The 20,913-nt window shown below is 41.9% G+C and overlaps 1 protein-coding gene across 1 annotated transcript in view; it reads right to left on the bottom strand.

The window, feature by feature from the left end:
• Nucleotides 1-15,017: 15,017 nt before the first annotated feature.
• PPM1L (protein phosphatase, Mg2+/Mn2+ dependent 1L) overlaps nt 15,018-20,913 on the bottom strand; it is a 288,180-nt gene continuing 282,284 nt past the window's right edge. The window contains exon 4 of the mRNA XM_004755673.3: nt 15,018-20,569. Coding sequence (XP_004755730.1) covers nt 20,223-20,569 — 347 coding nt within the window. The 3' untranslated portion in view covers nt 15,018-20,222. The remainder of the gene's footprint in view (nt 20,570-20,913) is intronic.

The raw sequence follows: 20,913 nt of genomic DNA, 5'->3' as shown, positions 1-20,913 counted from the left end.
GTCTGGCTCATTTGGAGCTGGTGTTGTGTTTTGTTTTGTTTAGATTTTATTTACTTATTTGACGGGCAGAGACACAGAAAGGGAACACAGGCAAGGGGAATGGGAGAGGGAGAAGCAGGCTTCTTGCTTAGCAGGGAACCCAACATGGGGCCTGATCCCAGGGTCCTGGGATCCTGACCTGAGCTGAAGGCAGACGCTTAACAACTGAGCCACCCAGTCGCCCCTGGAGCTGGTGTTTGGACCCCTCCCCTGAGCTGGCTACCCTTTCACCCCTGTTAATCTTTCCCTGCCTCCACCCTAAATGTGCTGGACATTATCGTGTTCCCAGCAACTCACCCGATGCAGAGCAGCCAGAGCTGAGCTATTTTTAACAATAGTATTTAGGAGCATTAGGCTGGGGACAAAGCCCTTCTCTCTTGCGGTCTGGTAGACAGTTGTTACAAGATGGAGGGGGAGAAAGGGGAGTTAGAAAGGGACCAGATTTCAGTGAGGGGGAGAGGGAGTATGTGGCAGGTCCATCCTGCCATCCTTGGGGTTCCATTCTTTAATCGACAGGGAATTAATCTTTATATTAATCCAACTTCTCTAGATTTTGTGTGAGCTGAAGACTAACTCTCATTGGTAATCCCCTCACACTCTCCATCAGCAACTTGGTTGTCCCAGTGTGGTTAACTTGGGGGTAAACCCTCAAGGAATCCATCAGAATAGATGGCACATGTTGATGGTGTTGGTAGGAAATGGAAGTTAGCAAGACCCTGAAAGTCAAGGGCAGATTTAAGTGGGCAGTCCCTTGACAAAATCTGTGCCCAAGGGAAGGGCCATCTCATGGGTCTTGTAAGGACAAGGAAGGGCCCAACAAGGGTAGATACCATCACTTTGTGTCAAAGGTAAATGATGGAGGCACAAAACTTAGACTTAGTCTTTGAGTACTGGGATGGTCAACACAGCCAGGGGTAGTAGTTAAGAGAGTCTACACAATTTTCAAAATTCCAAAAGTTGAGAGGAATCCATATACTTACCTAAGATAAGGTTGCCCAAGTTAAGGAAATTATTTCCACTGGCTAGAACTTAATCAGCTAGGACAGTAGCCATGATCAGCTTATAATTAACAGAAGCTTAATTGGTGGTTACTTTTGTTTGATTGATAAAATGGAGAAACCAGGGTTGCTTGGGTGGCTCAGTGGGTTAAAGCCTCTGCCTTCGGCTCAGGTCATGATCCCAGAGTCCTGGGATGGAGCCCCGCATCAGGTTATCTGCTCTGCAGGGAGCCTGCTTCCTCCTCTCTCTCTCTCTCTCTGCCTGCCTCTCTGCCTGCTATCTGTCAAATAAATAAATAAAACCTTTTAAAAAAAATGAAATACTTTTAATAAATAAATAAAATGGAGAAACCAAGTTATAATTCAGTGAGTGCAAAGTCATGGGTGATGGTTCATTGAGGGCAGAGAGATCTTTGCCAACAAAAGATTTGGGAACTATTGTTCTTTGATATGAAGGCATGTAAGTTGTCCAAGGTCATTGTCAAGCCAGGACTAGAATGCTCCAGGTCCAGCTACACCGCTCCTCCCTTGCAAACATCGAGTTTGGTTAGAGAATATTCCTCAGTGGAAATGCAGAATTGGGTCATGATTACACCTGACTCAGTGGTGAGAGGAACTTGGAGGTGCCAGGCTATAGTCTCCAAAGGATTTAAGGAAATATGTGACCACCAGTCATCTTGGGAAGACGTGCAGGCTGCTGGGTAAGATGCCAGTGGGCAGTGGCCAATCGAGCCAGGGACCAGTGCTGCACCAGCAGCCTGACAGGTTCCTGTAGCCAGGCCCCAGCAAAAGAAAACCTCACAGGAAGCTTGCTGCCCAGGCATTTCAGAATAAATGTGTGTCCTAGGTACATACGTCAGGTGTTTGCTTATGGAAATGCCTTGGGCTGTGTAGGAGGTAGGGATGTCGATTTCAGGTTTTCCAGAAGGTGGCAAGGCCGAGAGCAGGGAGATACTTCCAAATAGGACCTGGGTCTATGTGCCACAGGCTTCTGCATGTTCCTTAAAATTTCAGTTACCCAGCAGAAAAGAATACAGCAAAATGTCTGTTGCAACCCTCGAGTCATTTGTCATGGGGAATATATTAATTTGCGGTTTCAGACCCCAGTGCCAGAAACACTAGAATGGATTCTCTTCTTCTTCTTGCCCGGGTTTGACTGAAGACTCCTGATTACTAGCCTTGTGTCTTGGTTTCTTTACCTACAAAAAAAGAGGAAGTGACCTAACTCATAGGATTGTTGGTACAGAGTAAATGCTATGGAACAATTAGTTGTTTTCTGTGTTGTTGATGAAAAACTGTATTTGGACTTCTAAAGGAGTAACTGAGAATTTGTCACAGTATGGCTGGTTAGAGGAGAAATCGTAGGCCAATTCAGTGTCACAGAAGAGATGCTGCATGTCCTCCTAGAGTAGGTCAAAGGAAGACTTACAGCTTTGCCTTGGTCTTCTGGAATGGGTGCTTCCGTAAGCAGTCCCGCTACCCTGAGCCCGCCACACGAAGCAAAACTAAGCTAGCCCCGTGCAAGGCCAGGTGGCGAGAGAAGTGAAGCCCGGCCAGCTGCCAGGCTCCTGTCAAGCCAGCCGAAGCACTGGACATGTGAGCAAAGAACTCATTTTGGAGTTGAGCCTTCAGACAACTCCAACCCCAACTGTTTAAGACCTTAAATGAGAGCCTCCCAACTGTCCCCCTCAACCCACAGAACCATGAGAAATCCTAAATTTTGCTTTAAGCTATCAAGCTTTGCAGGGGTTGGTCATGCACAGATCATTAAAACATCTCTCCTCAAGAAAAATTTCCCATCATCTGTAGCCCTCTGTTATGGGTGGAATGTTTGTGTCCCTCCAGATTTCTTATGTTGAAATCTAGTCCCCGTTGTGATGGTATAGGAGGTGGGGACTTTGGAGGATAATTGGGTCAAGAGGGTAGAGTCCTCATGAATGGGATTTGTGCCGTTATAAGAAGAGGTCAGGGAGGTGGCCTTCCTTTTTCCACCATAAGAGGTTGCAACAAATTTGTCATCTGTAACCAGGAAGAGGGACCCCCACAGAGCCCGTCTGTGCTGCTGCCCTCGTCTCGGACTTGCAGCTTCCACAACTGTGACAAATACTTTCTGTTCATAAGCCACGCAGTCTGTGGTACCATGTCATAGCGGGCCTCACCCTCCCCATGCCCCGGGCCAAGCCTTCCCTCCACACATTTGACCCTTTCCCTACAGCTGCAAGGCTTCACCCCTGTCTTAGGTCATCAACTAATAATTTAAAAAATGTCTCTCAATTTAGTCCTCGTTGTGTTTTACTGTTGCCTTTTAGACTGTGTGGCAGGTAGGGTGGAGATAAGTGCCACTTAATGTTTCCGTCTTAAGGAAGTCCATTGGAGACGTTTCCCAGATAAAAAGAAATCAGCTTCCCTCAAGGTAAATGACGGCATTCTCTTGAAAGTTTGCAGCAGCTGACATGAAGATTTTATTTTATTTTTTTTTAAGATTTATTTATTTGAGAGAAAGCATGAGTGGGGGAAGGGCAGGTGGAGAGAATATCGAAGCAGACGCCCAATGCCAGGGCTTGATCCCACAACCCATGAGATCAGGACCAAAGCGGAAACCCAAAGTTGGATGTTTAACCAACCGAGCCACCCAGGTGCCCCTACAGTGATGATTTTAAATGCCACTCTCCCCCCTCCCCCATTACAGATGGAGAAGCTCTACAGAAATAAACAGGATGAGAATGTACCAAAATGTTAACAAGAATCGTCTCTCGATAGCATTTTCCTGTTTAAAATACCTTTTATTACTTCAAAACAAGGATAGATTACTTTTATGTTTGAACAAATATATGAACAAATTTAGGTAAAGGTGAAAAGTGGAGTCAGAAACTGTCCTGGGGAGAGGCTACTTGTCCTGGGGACAAGTACCCAGTGGTGTGCTTGCTGCTGAGCCACGGCCCCTTCCGTCGGCCCACCCTCCCACCTTCTCCCACGCCTACCACAGAGGCCACAGCTTGCAAACCAGTCCCAGCTGGTGGGACCCCAGGAGATGTCTGGGGTGGGAGGCGGTTCCTCCCTGATAAACAAAAGGCAAAGGAGAGGGCACCTGAGTGGTTCAGTTGGTTGGGAGTCTGCCTTCGGCTCAGGTCATGATCCCAAAGTCCCAGAATCGAGTCCCACATTGGGCTCCCAGCTCCATGGAGAGTCTGCGTCTCCCTCTGACCTTCTCCTTGCTCATGCTGTCTCTCACTATCTCTCTCTCAAACAAATAAATAAAATCTTAAAAAAAAAAAAAAAAGACAAAGGAGAAAGGCTCTTGGTCAGATGTTCTGTCTACAATGGGGAGCCTCCACAGCTTCCATGTTGATCCCAAGAAGCAACAAATCTGAAGATCAGGGCCGTGGACTGAGGTGATGAGCCTGGACAACCCTGAGACAGCTTACTTCTAGAACTTTCATATAGGATGTAATTGCTGTGGTAAGGCCAGAAGCCTGACTCACAACAAGGGCATGCTAACTGTGGGGCCTCAAGAATGGTCTCCCAGTCTGTGGGTTGTCCTCCCAGGGGAGTGAGGAGATGTGAGGAAATAAATGAAACCCTCCTCTGGTTTGTGACCTAGGAACTTTGCGGGTGTGGGATAGAGAATGGTGCCCCCCCTGTGAGCAGTGGGGAGAGTGGAGCAAAATGCCTTCTCTCTCCCTCTCTGCCAGTGCTTGTCTTCCATTTAAGGCAGCAGGGTCTGTGCTTCCCTCTGCCAGGAGCAGAGAGAGAAGAGCAGGAGGCCAAGGGTTGTAGCCCCAAGAGTCTGTACGTACACCTCTCACCGGGGCAACCAGAGCCTCTTACTTGGATGTGAAGAGAGGTCAGCCACATTTGCTTGCCTTTTAAGGTTTGCTCCCTGGCTATTGTCAGAGAAGGTTTGTTTTATGAGCTTGGCACAAAGTAGTTTCAAGCCCTGAGTAACAACACTCAGTATGTCCTCTTCATAAATGAGGAGCTGGAAAATCTCTGGCTGTTGGTAAGGTCACAGTGAAGTGACTGGTGCTCAGGACACAGGTCTTAACCATTCTTCCTGCTCAAGGCTGCTGTAATTACTTTATTCCAAATGAAGTGTCTCAAGGTTTCAGGATAGTCGAAAACCTATAAATAGTGACTAATTTGATATTCTAAAGTCAAGTGATAATTAATCCTATCTCTTCACTCAATGAGTAGTAGGAGAGTAATTTAACCTCACTTTTGTTATTGAAATTCTTTTGATTTATACCTAAACAAAGTAAAATTTTAAAAAGCATTAAGTTTGTAGAAGTGAAATTTTATATTTCTCAGCCTTAAATTTGAAAGCAGGTAGAGGGGGCATTACCACTTTGCCTGCCAAATAACCTCTTTTCTAGAACCTTCTAGAAATTTCTGAGAAATGTGTCATCAGCTAACTCCACCTACATGATTAGTACAACTCACCATGTTAGTAAAATGTGACCCAAGAATTCCCCCTCTTAAGATCTCAGCATCCTGGAGATAGTCCATTGGTCTTCTTGACACTATTTGTCAATGGCAGACCTTCTCAAAAAATTTAGAATGAAGACTGAGCAACCCAAACTAAGAATGAGCATTGTTTCCAACTAAGGAGATAGAAATCTGAGAAATTTTATTATTACCTTTTTTTTTTCTTTCAAAATGAGATTTCATTTTTTTTAGATCAGTTTTAAATTCACAGCAAAACTGAGAGGAAGGCACAGCAACTTCCCATATGCTCCCTTGCCCCTACATGTGCACTGCCTCTCCCACTACCAAACCTCCTCACCAGAGTGGTACATTTATTATGGTGGTTGACACCACAGTGACATGCCATTATCACCCAAAACTCCATAGTTCACATTGGACTCTTGGACTCTCAATGAAACTAAGATTGTGCTCTCTGGGAAGAGCTTCAGAAGTGGAGTCCAGGACTCATAGAAGAGCAGTAGCTTATGGAAACAAAAGAAATACTCATGTTCAAATAAACCCTTAGCCAGGACCAGTGCCCCTTTTCCATGGCTGGTCTAGGGCCAGGTTGGTAGGCCTAAGACTCTATAGGTTTCTCCTTCATTAAGACCTTGCAATAGATAATAAGGATTCCCGTGGGTGCCAACCCCAGATTGGTCTCCCTACTGGGCAGGCAGATATAGGCCCAGAGGGTAAAGAGTTGATATTTGGAGTCAAAAGATCGTGATGGGGCACCTGGCACATTCAGGAGGTTTATGGTTCCAAACCCCAAATGTGTCAGTTTATTCCTCTTATTGCCAAGAATTCTTCTGTTATATGAGTAAACAGCAATTTGTTTATGCATTTTGGTTATCTCCAGTTTGGGGCTATTATGAATAAGACTGTTATGAAGATCCTTGTAGAGGGTTTTTGTGTGTGTTACTTGTTTTCGTTTCTCTTGTGTAAACACGTAGGGATGGAATTGCTGTGACATTGGGTAGATGTGTGTATAACATCTATTATAAAATGCCAAATAGTCCTCAAAAGTATATCATTATACATTTCTACACATTTTTTTCTTTTATGGTTCATGGTTTTTGTGCTCCACCCAAGAAATCTTTACCCACACAAAGGCAGGGAGATTTTTCTCTTATATTTTCTTCTAGAAGCTTTATGAATTTTAAGTTTTAGATTTAACTCTATAATCCATCTCCAATTTAAATTTTTAATGATAGTGAGAAAGGGTTTGAAGTTCATTTTTTCCATATAAATACCCAGTTTTCTTGCCAACATTAAAAAATGGGTGTTTTTAGGGGGTGCTTAGTCCATTTATATTTAATGTAATTATTGATATGAATGGGTTTAAGTACACCATACCATTATCTGCTTTCCATTTTGCACCTTTGTGGCTCCTTCCATCCCCTCTTTTGAGCTAACTAAGCACTAATATTCCACGTAATTTCCTCAATTGTCTTCTTAGGTATTTCTCTTTTTTAAAATTATTTTTTAAAGTATTTGTTTTGGAGTAGGACTTCTCAACCATGGCATTGCAACATTTTGGGGTGTTTCTTTCTTTGTGTTTAGCTTTCCTGTGTTTTGCTGATCTTCCTGGTTCCATATATTGATATTTTCCCTAATATTTGAGAAATTTGTGATCATTATTTCTTCCAATATTTTTCTGCTCCATTCTCATTCTTGCCTCTTTCTGGCATTTGAGTAACATGTATCTTATACTGTTTTGTAGTTTCCTACCTATCCCTAAGGTTCCATTACTTTTCCTTCAACTTTCTTTTTTTCACCTTTTCTTCAAATTGTGTAATTTGACTCCTTCTTTTGCCATCTCCAAATTCTGATAAGCTAATTTGTGAATTTTTCATTCCAGTTACTTACTTTTCTGTTCTAGAATTTTCACTTTCAATTTTCCATTTCTCTGTTGAGAGTCCTTATCTATTTTTTCATTAAGATCATAACTGCCTTTAATCCCTTTAATATACTTATTATAGCTGCTGTAAAATATGCTAAGATCAATTATGTAGGCCACTCAGAGATTGTTGCTATTGACTGCCATTTCTTCTTGACTATTGGTCATGTTTTCCTATTTCTTTGGGTTTCTGGTGACTTCCTGATTTTGTATTATACCAAAAAATGTGAGTGATATGTTATAAATATATAAATATTCTGGATTCTATTATCTTTTAAAGAGTTTTTTCTTTTTATTTTTGTTCTAGTGAGTAGTTCAGTTATTACCTGGTCATCTTGACCTTGCTTGGAAGGATGAAGGGAAGAAGGATGGTACATGTTATGTTTGTTTCAGTCTGTCTATAAAAGCCTGAGGTGTTCTCAAGCCCCTTCAATTTGTTCGAATTCAACTTCCCACCTCAGCCTCCCTTGTGGATCTTGTGAGCCCTTTGTTTTAGGCTCAGTTAGGTTAGGTCTGAAGTATGCCTTAACCTACATAGTGGTTTTTACTCTTAAGGCATGGCCTAAGTGTCTCAGGCTCAATGTCTGGGTTATCAACAATGTTTTTTGTTTTGTTTTGTTTTTAAGATTTTATTTATTTATTTATTTGAAAGAGAGATTGAGAGAGAGAGAACGCGCACATATTAGTGAGGGGAGGAGCAGAGGGAGAGGGAGAAGCAGACTCCCCACTGAGCAGGGAGGCCTCATGGGGACTCACTCTTGGGAGCCTGAGGTCGTGACCTGAGCTGAAGGCAGACACTTAACTGAGCCACCCAGGCATCCCTGGGTTATTGATAGTGTTAAGAAGGTCTCCCCACTCTGCTTGGGCCAGAACTTGGTATTCTCCAGCAATGTTCAGTATCCAGTAATTCTCTTCCACTGTCAAATGGCAGCAGCCATTTTCTGTTAAGCCTCCAATATTTCACCTCACACACACTCAGTAAAGCCCTCGGCTAAGGACTCCCGTGGGACCCACCCATAACTCCAGAAGCTCTTCTTCTGTATCGTTCTTCACAAATTCTCGTTACATCACTTGCCCCGAACTCTGTACCTTTTGTTCAGTCCAGTTTGGACTTCAGCTTGCTATGCCACAATCAGAAAACTACCTGCTTGGGGCTCCTGGGAGGCTCAGTCGGTTAAGCGTCTGCCTTCAGCTCAGGTCATGATCTCAGGGTCCTGGCATTGAGCCCCACATCGTCAGCGGGGAGACAGCTTCTCCCTCTTCCTCTACCCCTCCCCCTATCATGCTCTCTCTCTTGCTTTCAAATAAATAAATAAAAATATTTTCTAAAAAAAGAAAAAAGAAGAAAGAAAACTGTCTTCTTACAGACAGCTAAGTTGATCATGGGACAATATGTGATCCTTCTCTCAAGGATTACTATCTTGCATTGTCTGTTGTCTAAAGCCTGAGAACAGTTGCTTAATATAGCAAGTCTGGTTTTAGAGTTGTTTATGATAGATGGCCTAGTTCAATAGCAGTTAATCTGTTTGAGCTGGAAGAGGAAATTCTGTAGACTCCTTGATAACTTCTGAGTCTTAGGTGTGAATTGTTCCCAAGACTGCACTTAAATACCGACTGACCTTGAATTTCACAAGGCACCACTTATATTGAAATCCTTAAAGTCCCCTTTCTGCTTAAGCAACCAGGATCTGTGGCTTTTACCTCAAAAAAACAGAGAGATTTCCACTACTACATTTTTAAAGCAAAACAGAAAGAATGAAAGAGAGAGAAAATACAAACCATCACTGTAAGTCAATGCAGGGTGTTTGTGGCTCTTGGTTCCTATTTCTTTGGGTCTGTGGCTGGTATTGAAAAAGTCTACCCTTCTTATTCTAACCCAGATGACAAACATCCATCCTGAAATCTTGAATCGCATCCCCCATTGTATATTGGAAAATTTCTGGGCTATCTGAGTGGCTCAGTCAGCTGAGTGTTCAACTTTGATTTTGGCTTGGGTCATGGTCTTGGGGTTATGGGGTCAAGCCTTCGTTGGGCCCCATGCTGGACATGGGGCTTGCTTGGGATTCTCTTTCTCCCTCTCCCTCTGCCCCTGTGCTCTCTCATTCCCCTCTCTCAAAGAAAGGAGGAAAGGAAGGGCGGGAAGAAGGAAGGAAGAAAGCAAGAAAGAAAACCTAGAGAAAGGGGTAGAAGACTAGAATTTCTGGGAGGCATTTTCTACTCTGGCTATCAAATATTTTAACAAAAAGGAGAAAAATAATCCAAGGCCATATTTACCTGCTTTGTTATACCCAATGCCAAATTCATTCAGCAATCTGTTGATTCAATTTTATTGTTCTTCATCTAGGCTCCAGGTACTGTTCACGCTTGAACATTTGGTCTTTAGAATACACATGTAATACTACATGTGTGCATGTGTTTAGATGCATATCTATTTCACTGTGTCCAGATTCCACAGTGTTCTTTCTGGCATCTGTGAAAAATTTTGTAGGTGGTTATCCTCTTCTTCTTTTTTTAAAAATTATTATTCCTATTCTTTATTTTTCCCAATTTAATTTATTTTATTTCTTTTCAGTGTTCCAGTATTCATTGTTTGTGCATCATACCCAGTGCTCCATGCAATACGTGCCCTCCACACTACCCAACACCAGGCTCACACAACCTCCCACCCCTCTCCCCTCCAAAACCCTCAGTTTATTTCTCAGAGTCCACAGTCTCTTCTGAACACTCCTTAGAGGTGTGTCATGACACTAGAGTTGGCATGTAGGTACAGCTTCTCGAACCCTTATCACCTAATACTGGTTATATACTAGATCAACTTGGTTGATGAGGTATAGAGCTGGGTAAAAGTTGTATTGTGTGAACAACAAACAATTTTTGTTGCATGTACTTTTAAAAGTTACCTTGTTTTGAACCAGAGCTGGGCTTCTTCCTGTTCCAAATGAAAGCACCCAAAGTTTCAATATCTCCTGTCTCTTGCTTCTATCGTGCTTTGGTCTTGGCCTGGGAATTGTTCTTCTGCTTTCCACGTGGCATCTCATCTCAATAGCTACTCTAACTGAACAGCACTAAGAAATGATAAAACTCCAGAGGAAACATGAGAATGGAAAATGAGTTTAACCAAAAGAAAAGACTAGCAGCAGTCCCATGTATAAAGTCCAATAACTTTAATGTTTATTTTTGCTTTAATCTTGTCATCAAGGGTGAATTTTTATCTGTTCATTTTGTATACAACAACACAGAATCAGTGATTGCATGAACACATTAGTCTCTACAAGGCTAAATCTACCCCTAACACACATCAAAGGGACCCAAATGACACGCCATGCATCTCGAGTGACCGTGCACCGCCATATACTCTGAGCTCTACACCAAACTGACAATTTTCACATTTTTTCAAATGTCTCTTAGAGACAAATATAGAATAGTAGGTATAAAGACCTCTGAAGAGTACCGAGAGTAATGAGGTTTTGTTGTATTTATTATGGATAGTATACAGGGACTGACTTACCAGAAAGCCTGATTGATTTGAGTAGCTATTTTGACCTGCAATTACAACCTGAAGATTCCTAAAAGAAAGCATTGTCTAATAAATTATGGATCCTGGAATCTTTTTATAATAAACCTCTTACAATTTTTAAAATAGCAAGAAAATGCTGATGGAAAACATTCATGATGGTGAAACTGGTTTAATAAAAGTTTATGCTAAGTCACTGTTTCCAAATCCAGCAGGGAATCAGATCAGAACTTTACAGATATAATATTCATAAAAAACACTACTCAATTATGTGTTTTTTTTTTCTCTTCCTCTCTCCAACTCTCCTTTCCTTCTTTCCTTCATTAATTATGGGGCTCCACCTCTGGTTTTAATACTACCAAATCATAAACTGTTTTGACTTAATTTGAATTTTCTTTTATATGTTCTCATGTTTAAGAATAAATGGCAACAACCCCCTCCTTCTGATCCCTATGAGATATTCCCAATCTCTTATCATTCACTTTCTATTATTCTAATTTGGTAGGATTCTAATGTAATTTGGCAGTAGCCAATATTACTTGGTAAAGAAGCAGTTGGCATAAAAAGAAAGAGATGTCTAGAGAAGATGACCAGGCAAAGAACTTAGAAGTGGTGGCCTCTGTGGGTAAAAATAAAAGTCTGGTATTTCGTTTTGCTTTGCAATACAGAAAATAGATGTTGCTATTTTGTTTAAAACATAAAACTTAAATTCCATGCCCAGACTCTGGAATGTCTAAAGTTACTATGGATACCAATTTTATGATTAAAAAAAAAAAAATCTGGCATTTAGTCTTCTGTTCATATTTAAAACCAAGAAATTATTATATTCCTGAGACATGTCAATTTTCTGTGTAATGAATTCACTAATTTATTGATTCAGAAACACTGTTGATAAACACTACCGGGGAGGGTGCCTGGGTGGCTTAATCGGTTAAACATCTGCTTTCGGCTCAGGTCATAATCCCAGTGTCCTGGGACTGAGCACCCTATAGGCTCCCTGCTCAGCAGGGAGTCTGCTTCTCCCCCTCCCTCTTCTTCTCCCCTGTTTGTGCTGTCTCTCTCTCTCTATCAGATAAATAAAATCTTAAAGCAAAACAAAACACTCTCAGTTCTGGGCTCTTTTTTGGGGGAATAATGTTGTTACACTATATATCTTCTTGGGAAGAAAAAACAAGCCACAGAGGGATGTTCTCATTATTTCCTATTCTCTTTTTCTGCAATTCTCTTTCATCCAGGAAAGGATCGTGGAGGGAGACACATTGGCTTTGACCATCCTACTCCTGAGCCCTTGTATAGCTACTGTCCCACTTAGGGGGAGGCCTCCCAATGGGAATAGCCCTTACCCCTGCCCTGGTCCCCAAGGGCTCCCTGTCTTACTTCCTCACTCCATCCTTAGGAAACTTGGGTGATCTAACATGGAGTAACTATCTGATGGAATTTGATTGGATGTGAGGAGGATATACCTAATCTTTTGTCATGCGCTCTCTTATGTGTAGGGAAGAATTACTGTAATTCTGCCTCGTCCTCACAAATCCAAGGCCATGGGAGGAAATCATGAAAGATGCCAATTTTCACCCCATTCAGCCAGTTCTGAGTGTTATACTATGAAGCCTCCACTGGGCTGTAAACTCCAAGAAAGCAGAGATGAGGCCTGAGTGATCACCTCTAGATCTACTCAGACCCTCTATGCTTGGCACATCATAGGTGCTCAGGAAAAAAAAAAAAAAAAAAGGAAAGGAAATAACAAAACATAAAAGCAGATGTACTTACAGCAAATATAATGACTTTTCCAATTAAATCCGTTCATAAGGTAAATCAATCTGTTATGAATGCAACGATGCTTAGATTTAAAAATATACCCTATACATTTGGCATATAGAAATTATGTACATGAACATGGTTCACGTTGGAGGGTTTTGGAATTAACTTTTTCAGTACTATCTTCCAGGCTTGTCAGAATAACTGTTCTTTGATTTTACTAAAGATTTTCTTCTTTTGTTCCTGTTTTCTTTTCCTGGATCACCATAGAAATGCCTGAGGCATCACAAAATAGATTTTAACTGGACAGCCTGAACTGAAGTCCGTGTAAGTGCTATAAATCAAATCCATTTGCTTGAGTAATTAGAGGGTAAACTGGAGACGATGTCGTAGGCATTAATGTTTCAATATGAACAAGTGTTGCAGACAAATTAAAAAGGACAAACACTGCTTTCTGACTTTTTTAATAGTAATCTCTATGCCCAACGTGAAGCTTGAACTCACGACCCTGAGATCAAGAGTTGTGTGCTCCCCCAATGGAGGCAGCCCGGTGTCCCTGCTTTCTAAAATAGAAGCAAAAGTTATTGGCTCTTCTCCATTTTTGTGGTTATTACTCTATTTTCTGAATATATACCTGAGATAAAAGGACACTCAAAATGACTGACACATGAAAACCATTTGGCTGTAGTCTTGAAGCCTAAGTGGGGGCAGCAGTCTTGCTTCATGTCCCATGGTTCTACTTTTTTCTCAAACAGCAGGATTTGTATCTCATTAGCACACTCACCAATCATTGTTTGTTCTTATAGGTACTAATACAGACAGAAATTTAAAATTTGCACAGGAGACCTCATTCTCTTGGGATAAAGATGTTTAAAACATTTCTCCGCAGTTGGTGGTTTTTTTAAAAAAATTATATGAATATGACCCTTTGTCACATATGAATTAGAAAACCTCCAAAAAGCAAGAACACTGAATCACTCTGTTTTTTGTTTTTGTAATTGTTTTAAATTGCGTACTCATTGGTATTCATGTGGGTGTTTGAAAAATTATGTCTACTACAACTCGCTCTCTGTGGGAGCTGTGACTGCATTGATCTGACTTTGGTTTTATCTGGGCACTCTAAAATGAAAGTCCTATCACTTAGTCTATCTACTTTAAAAACTCCAAAAGGTGGGTATTTCCATTTAAAAACTCCAAAATGCAAAAATTGTAAGGATGCAGGGTAAAACCATGTCTAAGATTGCAAAGTAAACAGAACCTAGATTAGTAAAGGTGGTTTAGGACAGCAACAAGTAAGTACACGTATCCATTTTCATTGGGAAAGAATGGAATAAGCACTGGCTTTACAAATAACTCAATGTTCGTTTACTTATTTCAGTTTTATCTCCTTAGCTTCAGAAAAAACACAAATATCAGAAAGCATGATTCATAATGTAAGAACATATACCTCCTTTTTATAATTTAAAATATTTCATCTTATAGTATTCTCTTTTAATTTTGTCTTTTATATTTTCTGAAAAATGCTTTTCTTTACTTTCTGACTTTGACCATACTGGAAATTAATTTTGCCATTTTTTTAAATTAAGAAATGTTCCAAGCTCTTTTTCTTAGATGTGCTTTTGCCTTTTCTAACAGTCCTATACAAGCTTTAGAATTCTGTCTTTATTAATACGTAAAAAGAAAACATTAGCCAATACTCTTCATAGGAAGCCTCTCGTTTGAATAGATGAGATGTTGGAACAGCTGCCTTCCACTGATCTGTGTGCTGGTGTCCACAGTTGCCATGACCGAAGTCTGATAATCCAACTTTCAGAAAACCTACTTTTTTTATTTTTAATGTCTGGGTACCCTAAAGGTTCCCTTCCCCAATTCCTTGATTATTACTTCTGCCTTTGCTTCTACGTGAACACGTTTTAAATTAGGCATTGTCAGATTTATATAGAAGCATGATATCATCTTTAACCTCTGACTTTCCTCGTGACAAAAGGTGAAGACAGGGTGTGGCGGTTACACGGTCCCTCTCCCAGAGTCAGTGAGTGACCCAGGCACACTGTCCCCCCCCCAACCCTCCCCCATCACAATCTGCCAACAGAACCTTCGTAGCAATCTGCTTGTGCTCAGAGCCAAGGACTCAGGTCTTTGGAGATTTTGAGATTAATTTGGATTTGGCAAATGTCAGAGGGGATTTTTGTGGTTAAATGTCAGATTATAGGACTTCTGGAATAAATGGAACCACATCTCTAAATATAAACCACCTCTGCTGCTTGCTTGCTTGTTGGCAGGGTTTCAAACTGTGAGAAGCCCTAAGATGATTTGTTAAAATGAATAGCTACTACATGCTCTCTTCAAAGTCCTTAACTTGGCTTTATTAAAGTGATTGTACAAATGATGGTGCGGTTATTACTAAACACATCAAAATGATCATAATCCACCCTCAGTTAAACAGTGGTAAGAAGAAAAAATAATGGACAAAGCATCAACATTAAGAATTAGCAAAAAAGTTTACATATTACCAAACATGTTTAGAAGCACATATCTAATTCCACTGTCACTTGCCCTCTGAAATCTGCCACCTAGCTTAAGCAGTTCTACTGTCGGTTTTTTACTATTTTGGGTAATGTCCACAGAATGGATGTATTCCTAAACACTGGAGGTAATTCTGATTAATGGCTTTACCCTAAATTCACTGTGCACTGTGTTTGGGACTAAATTTGTTTCATCCATTATTTCGGAATTCCCTAGAGCTTCGCAGCCCTGCCCAGGCCGAGTGACGAGACTGCAGCTACAGGCAAGCCCTACATTTTAGGCAAGAGATAACTCACCAAACTTAATCCTATACATAAAATGTCAAAGGTGGGAAAACATGGGACAGGGATTTTAGAACGAATGAACTTTGATTGATTTCAGAGTTTTTTCATTGAATCTGGAAAGAATGACAGAGGAAAGTAAATAAGTGTTAATAGTTTACCTTAACATTATTATACAATGGATACATAAATTTGAAAACCTAGTTAAAATTTTAAAATGATTTATAACCAAATGACTTTTTCCCCCTTTTCTATTGTTTTAAATATATATATTTAAACTTTCACATAATGATAAAATGTAAAAATATTTATTTTGGTTCAATCTGGAAAGCAAAGATGACTTCAAAAGCACAACTGAAAGCTCTTGGAATGAAATTTGAGAACCCCCTAGCTATATGGCAAGGCTCCTGTTTATTAGTAACATTAAAGAGAGAAGTTCAGGGCTTCAGGCAGGATTGCTGGGCTTCTGTTACCAATGGGAAGCTGCTGAAGGGTCTTATTAAGTCATAGTTTCTTATCACCGCTTTCATTAACAAATTCAGTCTAACAAATTCCCAATGTGGGTCCTATGGAACACAAGCTCCTTGGAATGTTACTAGGTGTTACTCAAAAAAGTTTCTCTGGCCAAATTAATCTGGAAAACCTGAGTTGGCTGAAATTACATCTGCAGTGTGTTTCTTCCCCTCTCCCCATCGTCCACCCATAGGACATTTAAATTAAAACCTTCTATGTGCTTATATGCACTAACTTTTTAAGATAGTATGTTTCCCAAACTCATTTGACCCTGGAACCCTGTATTTGGAAGATCACTTTGGAACTCATGTTCTATGGAACACACTTGGGGGTGGGGGACACTGGATTCTATTACTCCTGCGGTGTTCAACTAAGTAGTTCAAAAGTCTAGATACCAATGATTTAATCTAGAGGCAATTACATAGGCCCCAGGGTGGTATCTAACAGTCAGGTCATTTCTGCAGAGCTAGTTCAGGAATGCTGGTGTGACGCACTAAGGCAATTTTAGAATATTGAGAGAAGAGCAGTCTAATGATGATGGATCAAAGGAGAAAAAAAATCATTTCTGAAATCATGGAAGAATAAAGCTTCATCCCAAGCATGTATTCACATGCTTTCAAATGCACAGTGAAATATTGCCCTTTCCAAACCTTCTTCATTGACAGTTGTAAGAGTATTAGATCTAACAATAATTCAGTGGGAAGAAATCCGGAAAATCAAGGTATACTTGGCAAAGGAAAAAGTGTCACTCCCTTGTGTATCCTTCATTTATTGACAGATATCCCAATGATCCAATTCAATAATGTAATCAGTTTCCCAGAATTACTTCTAATAGGATTGAAATGATGCAATCATCCTCACGCAATCCCGTTTGCACAGAATGTATGTGGGTTGAAATCATTACAGTTGTATAAAATAAGCCTTGTTTTAAATCATCCAGATTGCATATGCTCCTTCACTCTAGAAAACACTCTCTGTAATTCTCTTATTATATAGACAAGATTCAAGAGGCCAGTACCTTCCATCTAAGGCAAAAAATAGAACATAGCCACTGGTTACTGGAAATGTGTACATATGAGTAGTCACGTTATATTAGAATTAGACTGCCTTAGACTTCAGAGCTCAGTGCCTTGGGCAAGTTGGTCACATAATGCAGGCCTTGGGAACTAGCTCTGGAGTTTGTAATGTAAGTATTGTCTACTCCTTTAATTAGAAAATTGCAAATACAGTGAGTATTCAAAAAAAATTTTCCTATCTTGTCTCCCCCACCCCAAGTCCCAAGCCATGTTAAGAGTACAAATTGCCAGTGGGGCAGCAGTGGTGCATGGAGGGGTCCTGAGCTCTGCATCTGGTGTCTTGCTGGGGGCTCATAAGCGTGTGGTCATTCATTCCCACGTCATTTCTAAAAGACTGTAAAACTGTCCCAAAATTTGGCACCATGGGGCTATTGGCAATGCGAACTCAGGATGGGGAGTCTGGGCAGCCTCATGTGACAATTCCAAAGCTTTGGCAGTGCTGTTTAAGGAAGCTTCACATGCAAACTTCTCAAATCAATTTGCCTAAAGGCTAGATTCAACTTTTCCCTTGTCCCTGGAAAATGAGCCACAGGGCACCCCGGGCAGCGGGGGATGGGGTGGGGATGTCTGCAGACCCCTAACGGCTGGACAAGGGGCAGAGAGAGAGCTCCAGGATCGGGGAAGGAAGCAAAGCTCTCTGATTTTAGATATAACTCCTAATCAAACAGCTACTATTTTGCCTAAAATGTCTGTCTTTTAAGAAAATCTAAAAGCCAAAGTGGGAGGAAAAGAGGCAGAATGAAAGGGAGTAGGAAATACACACACTAAATAGTTAAATTCAGAAATGAATAATTCCACAAAGCAAACTGTAGAAGACACCCGGTAACCTCAGGTGGAGGAGAAGGCGAGCACTGCTGCCCTCGGCACCACGAGGAAGACCCTGTGCAGGTGAAAAAACACTAATTTCCTGTAGCTTCGCTTGTTCGTCCTCACTAAAACATGTCTGTTTTCATTTTAGACAGTAGCAATGATCATGGAATTTAAAAATCTCTTTCCCTTGTCAATATGAATTTTAGGGTTAAGTTAAAAATAACTTAAAATAAAAAAGACTATGTAGCGTAAAATGCTGAAACTGCTTGTTCCTTTAGATGGTGGGCTTTGGTAACTCTCCAGAGTCAGAATGTCCTAGATCTCCAAGCAAGCTCAGGCCACCTGGCTTGCCCATCCCATCACTGAACACAACCAGCCTGTCTCCTACCTTCCTCTCCTGACCCCTGCCCCAAATACAAGAGTTCACTGTCTCTCATTAGGCAAATATTTCAATCTAAAATGGTGACAGATATTTTGTACTAGAACATTCTATAGCTAAAAAAATAATAATAATAAAATAACCAGGGTTCTAATCTAACATGGAAATTCTAATGTTACAGTTTATAAAAGTGAGCAAATCGCTTGGGAAACCATTATTAATTCTCATTGCAGTCAAAGGATGGTGAGTGTTTGGAGAAATTGAGGCAGGCTGCAGCCCTTGGCAGCCACAAGGGAATCTTTCACCCTCCCAAGTTCTCCCCTGGAACCTGCTTCAGGAAAGCTCCACAGTTGAAGAAGGGCAGGGGAGGGAGGGGCACTGTGGGCTGCAGGTGGCCTGTGAATTGGACTTCTGAGAAGCTCTAACGACAAGTGCCCACTTGAGAATGACAAAACCAAGCGGACAGCTTGACATTTCAGACACAGAGGGATGGGGACACAACAAAAATCTTGTCTGGTTTTTAGAGCCACCTCAGTCAGGCAAACGGGCTGACCCAGCACTCTCTGTCAATTAATTTACAAAATACTGACACTGGAAAGATGACTTTGGTGACAGGACACGAAGAGCAGCAAGCTTGGCCCCGAAATAACTCTGAGCCACTTAACAATACAAGCTTGATCTTGAATCCCTGCCGGCGTGGTTGCCGCGGAATGCAGGGCTGTGTGGAGCAGGTTGTGTTTGCCTGGGGAAAGCTACCTGGTAGGGACGGTGATCTACAACCAAATGTTACAGGCGGCTGCCTTTCCACCATCAAGGAGAACCACATGCCAGCATTTTGTCACCAAATGCTTGACCATGCTGATAACTGTGTACTTGGCTTCAAGGAACACACACGCAGTTCCAGGCTGTGCTTATCAGAACACCGCTTAAAAGACACTTGGAAGTTACTAGGGCGGCGGCGGGGAGGGGGGGGGGTGCTGCAAAAACCCACCCCAAAATGGCCGCTGGAGCTTAGTTCAGGGTGGTGACAGTCGGAGCTTTCTCTCCTGATGCAAACAGCAGATTTCCCAGGGGGGCACTGTGACTTATTTGGCCTCTATTTCCCTCTATCTACCCTTAAAGACTGAAGAAATTATGGCGTTGTGATTTGCTTTATTCATTTCCCCTAATAGGTTTCTTGGTAAGACAAAAAATCATGGTGTCTGGTGGTGAAGTTTCACAGCTGCCTATTACATAATGTAAAGTAGAAGCAAAAGGCTAAGGTCATGCACGATTAGGATAAACACACAAAGATGGGTCAGGTTGTACCCAGGGTCTATTTCAGTAAGAAAGGAAGCCAGGGGAAAAGGTTAAGTCTGCTGTACAGGCGGATCTCACCCTCCCCACTTCCCTCTGTCTCCAAAAGCAGCCACGGAATAATAAACCATTTCAAATCTGTGTCTGGGCAGCCGCTGAGCAGAAAAGCTGGGCTCAGGAGGACAAAGCCTCCTCGGGATGGCTCTGCCTCTCAGCAGCGGGCATCGACCCATCTGCCCAGACGCACAGCGGCCGCAGCAGCCTGTCTCCCGCAGCTCTGGAGGTCTGCCCCATGCACTGCTCCAAAGAGAGGACTGAGTCTGGTGGCTGGAGAATCCTGGAAGAGGTCTTGAAAAGAACCCCAAAGGGGAGACTATATGGCACATACGCCGTTCGCGTCATACATGTGAATCTACAGCTATATATTTATACATGTGGAACATCGGAGGAAAGAACTGGGAACACATGAAGAAACCATTTTCCAGCCTCTCAGCTATGTGCCAAGAGCACCCTGTGTTCATTACTGGATATAGACCTATGACCATCAGGGAGGGGAATCCCCGTCTAGGTGGCTGATCCTAACTGAAACTCCCACGCCTTTCACTACATTAAAAGAGACCAGTGTGTTTGGAGTCCTTTAGTCGAAGGCAGCCGAGACCCGGAAGGGTTCACTGCTCTTCTGTTTTGCTGCTATTCCTGAACTTCACCACCATGACCGTTATATTGTCAGGGCAGCCTCTGTAAAATGACTGTAAAACTATGCTCTTAGCCCCAAAGTGAGGTTCATCCAAGCGCTCCTTGATGAATCGAACGGCTTCTTCGTTGCTGAAAGCATCCCAGAGGCCATCTGATGCCAAGATCATGAACTCGGGCTGGAGCTTGTCCAGGTCAAAGGTCAGGATATCTGGGTCTGGGATGACCACATTGAGATTTTTCAGCGGATAATCCCCCAGAGACCGGGACATGGCCAGGATTCCCTGGACCCTCCAGGAGCCATTGAAACTGATAAAACCACCTGCAAAGACAGAATGAGCCCATTAGCTTGAGCAGCCAATATCTCACACACATGGTAGAGTCTGGGGGCACGTACATGAGGCTCACCTCCTGCGTGTGTCCCCCTCATCTCCCCCGGGCACTGCCAGGAAGGAGTAGCCTTCCCACCACATGGCTTGCGGTTTCACACACTACCAGGAGATCCTCATGTCCTCCTCCCGGGCATCTTAAAGGCTCTGAGGAACATATCAGTAAAAATACTGAGGGTAGGAAGATATATATAGGTGAGGGTATTGGTTTTAACTTAGTAACACCTTGGCGCCTCACTGACTGACACTAGGGAGCCCTAGGGTAGGGATTCAAGGA

This window comes from Mustela putorius, unplaced genomic scaffold (genome assembly GCF_011764305.1).
Source record: "Mustela putorius furo isolate JIRA1106 unplaced genomic scaffold, ASM1176430v1.1 tig00003834_pilon_pilon_pilon, whole genome shotgun sequence".
NCBI lineage: Eukaryota > Metazoa > Chordata > Mammalia > Carnivora > Mustelidae > Mustela > Mustela putorius.
Note: the sequence above shows the minus strand (reverse complement) of the source record. Positions and strands in the feature narration are given on the sequence as shown.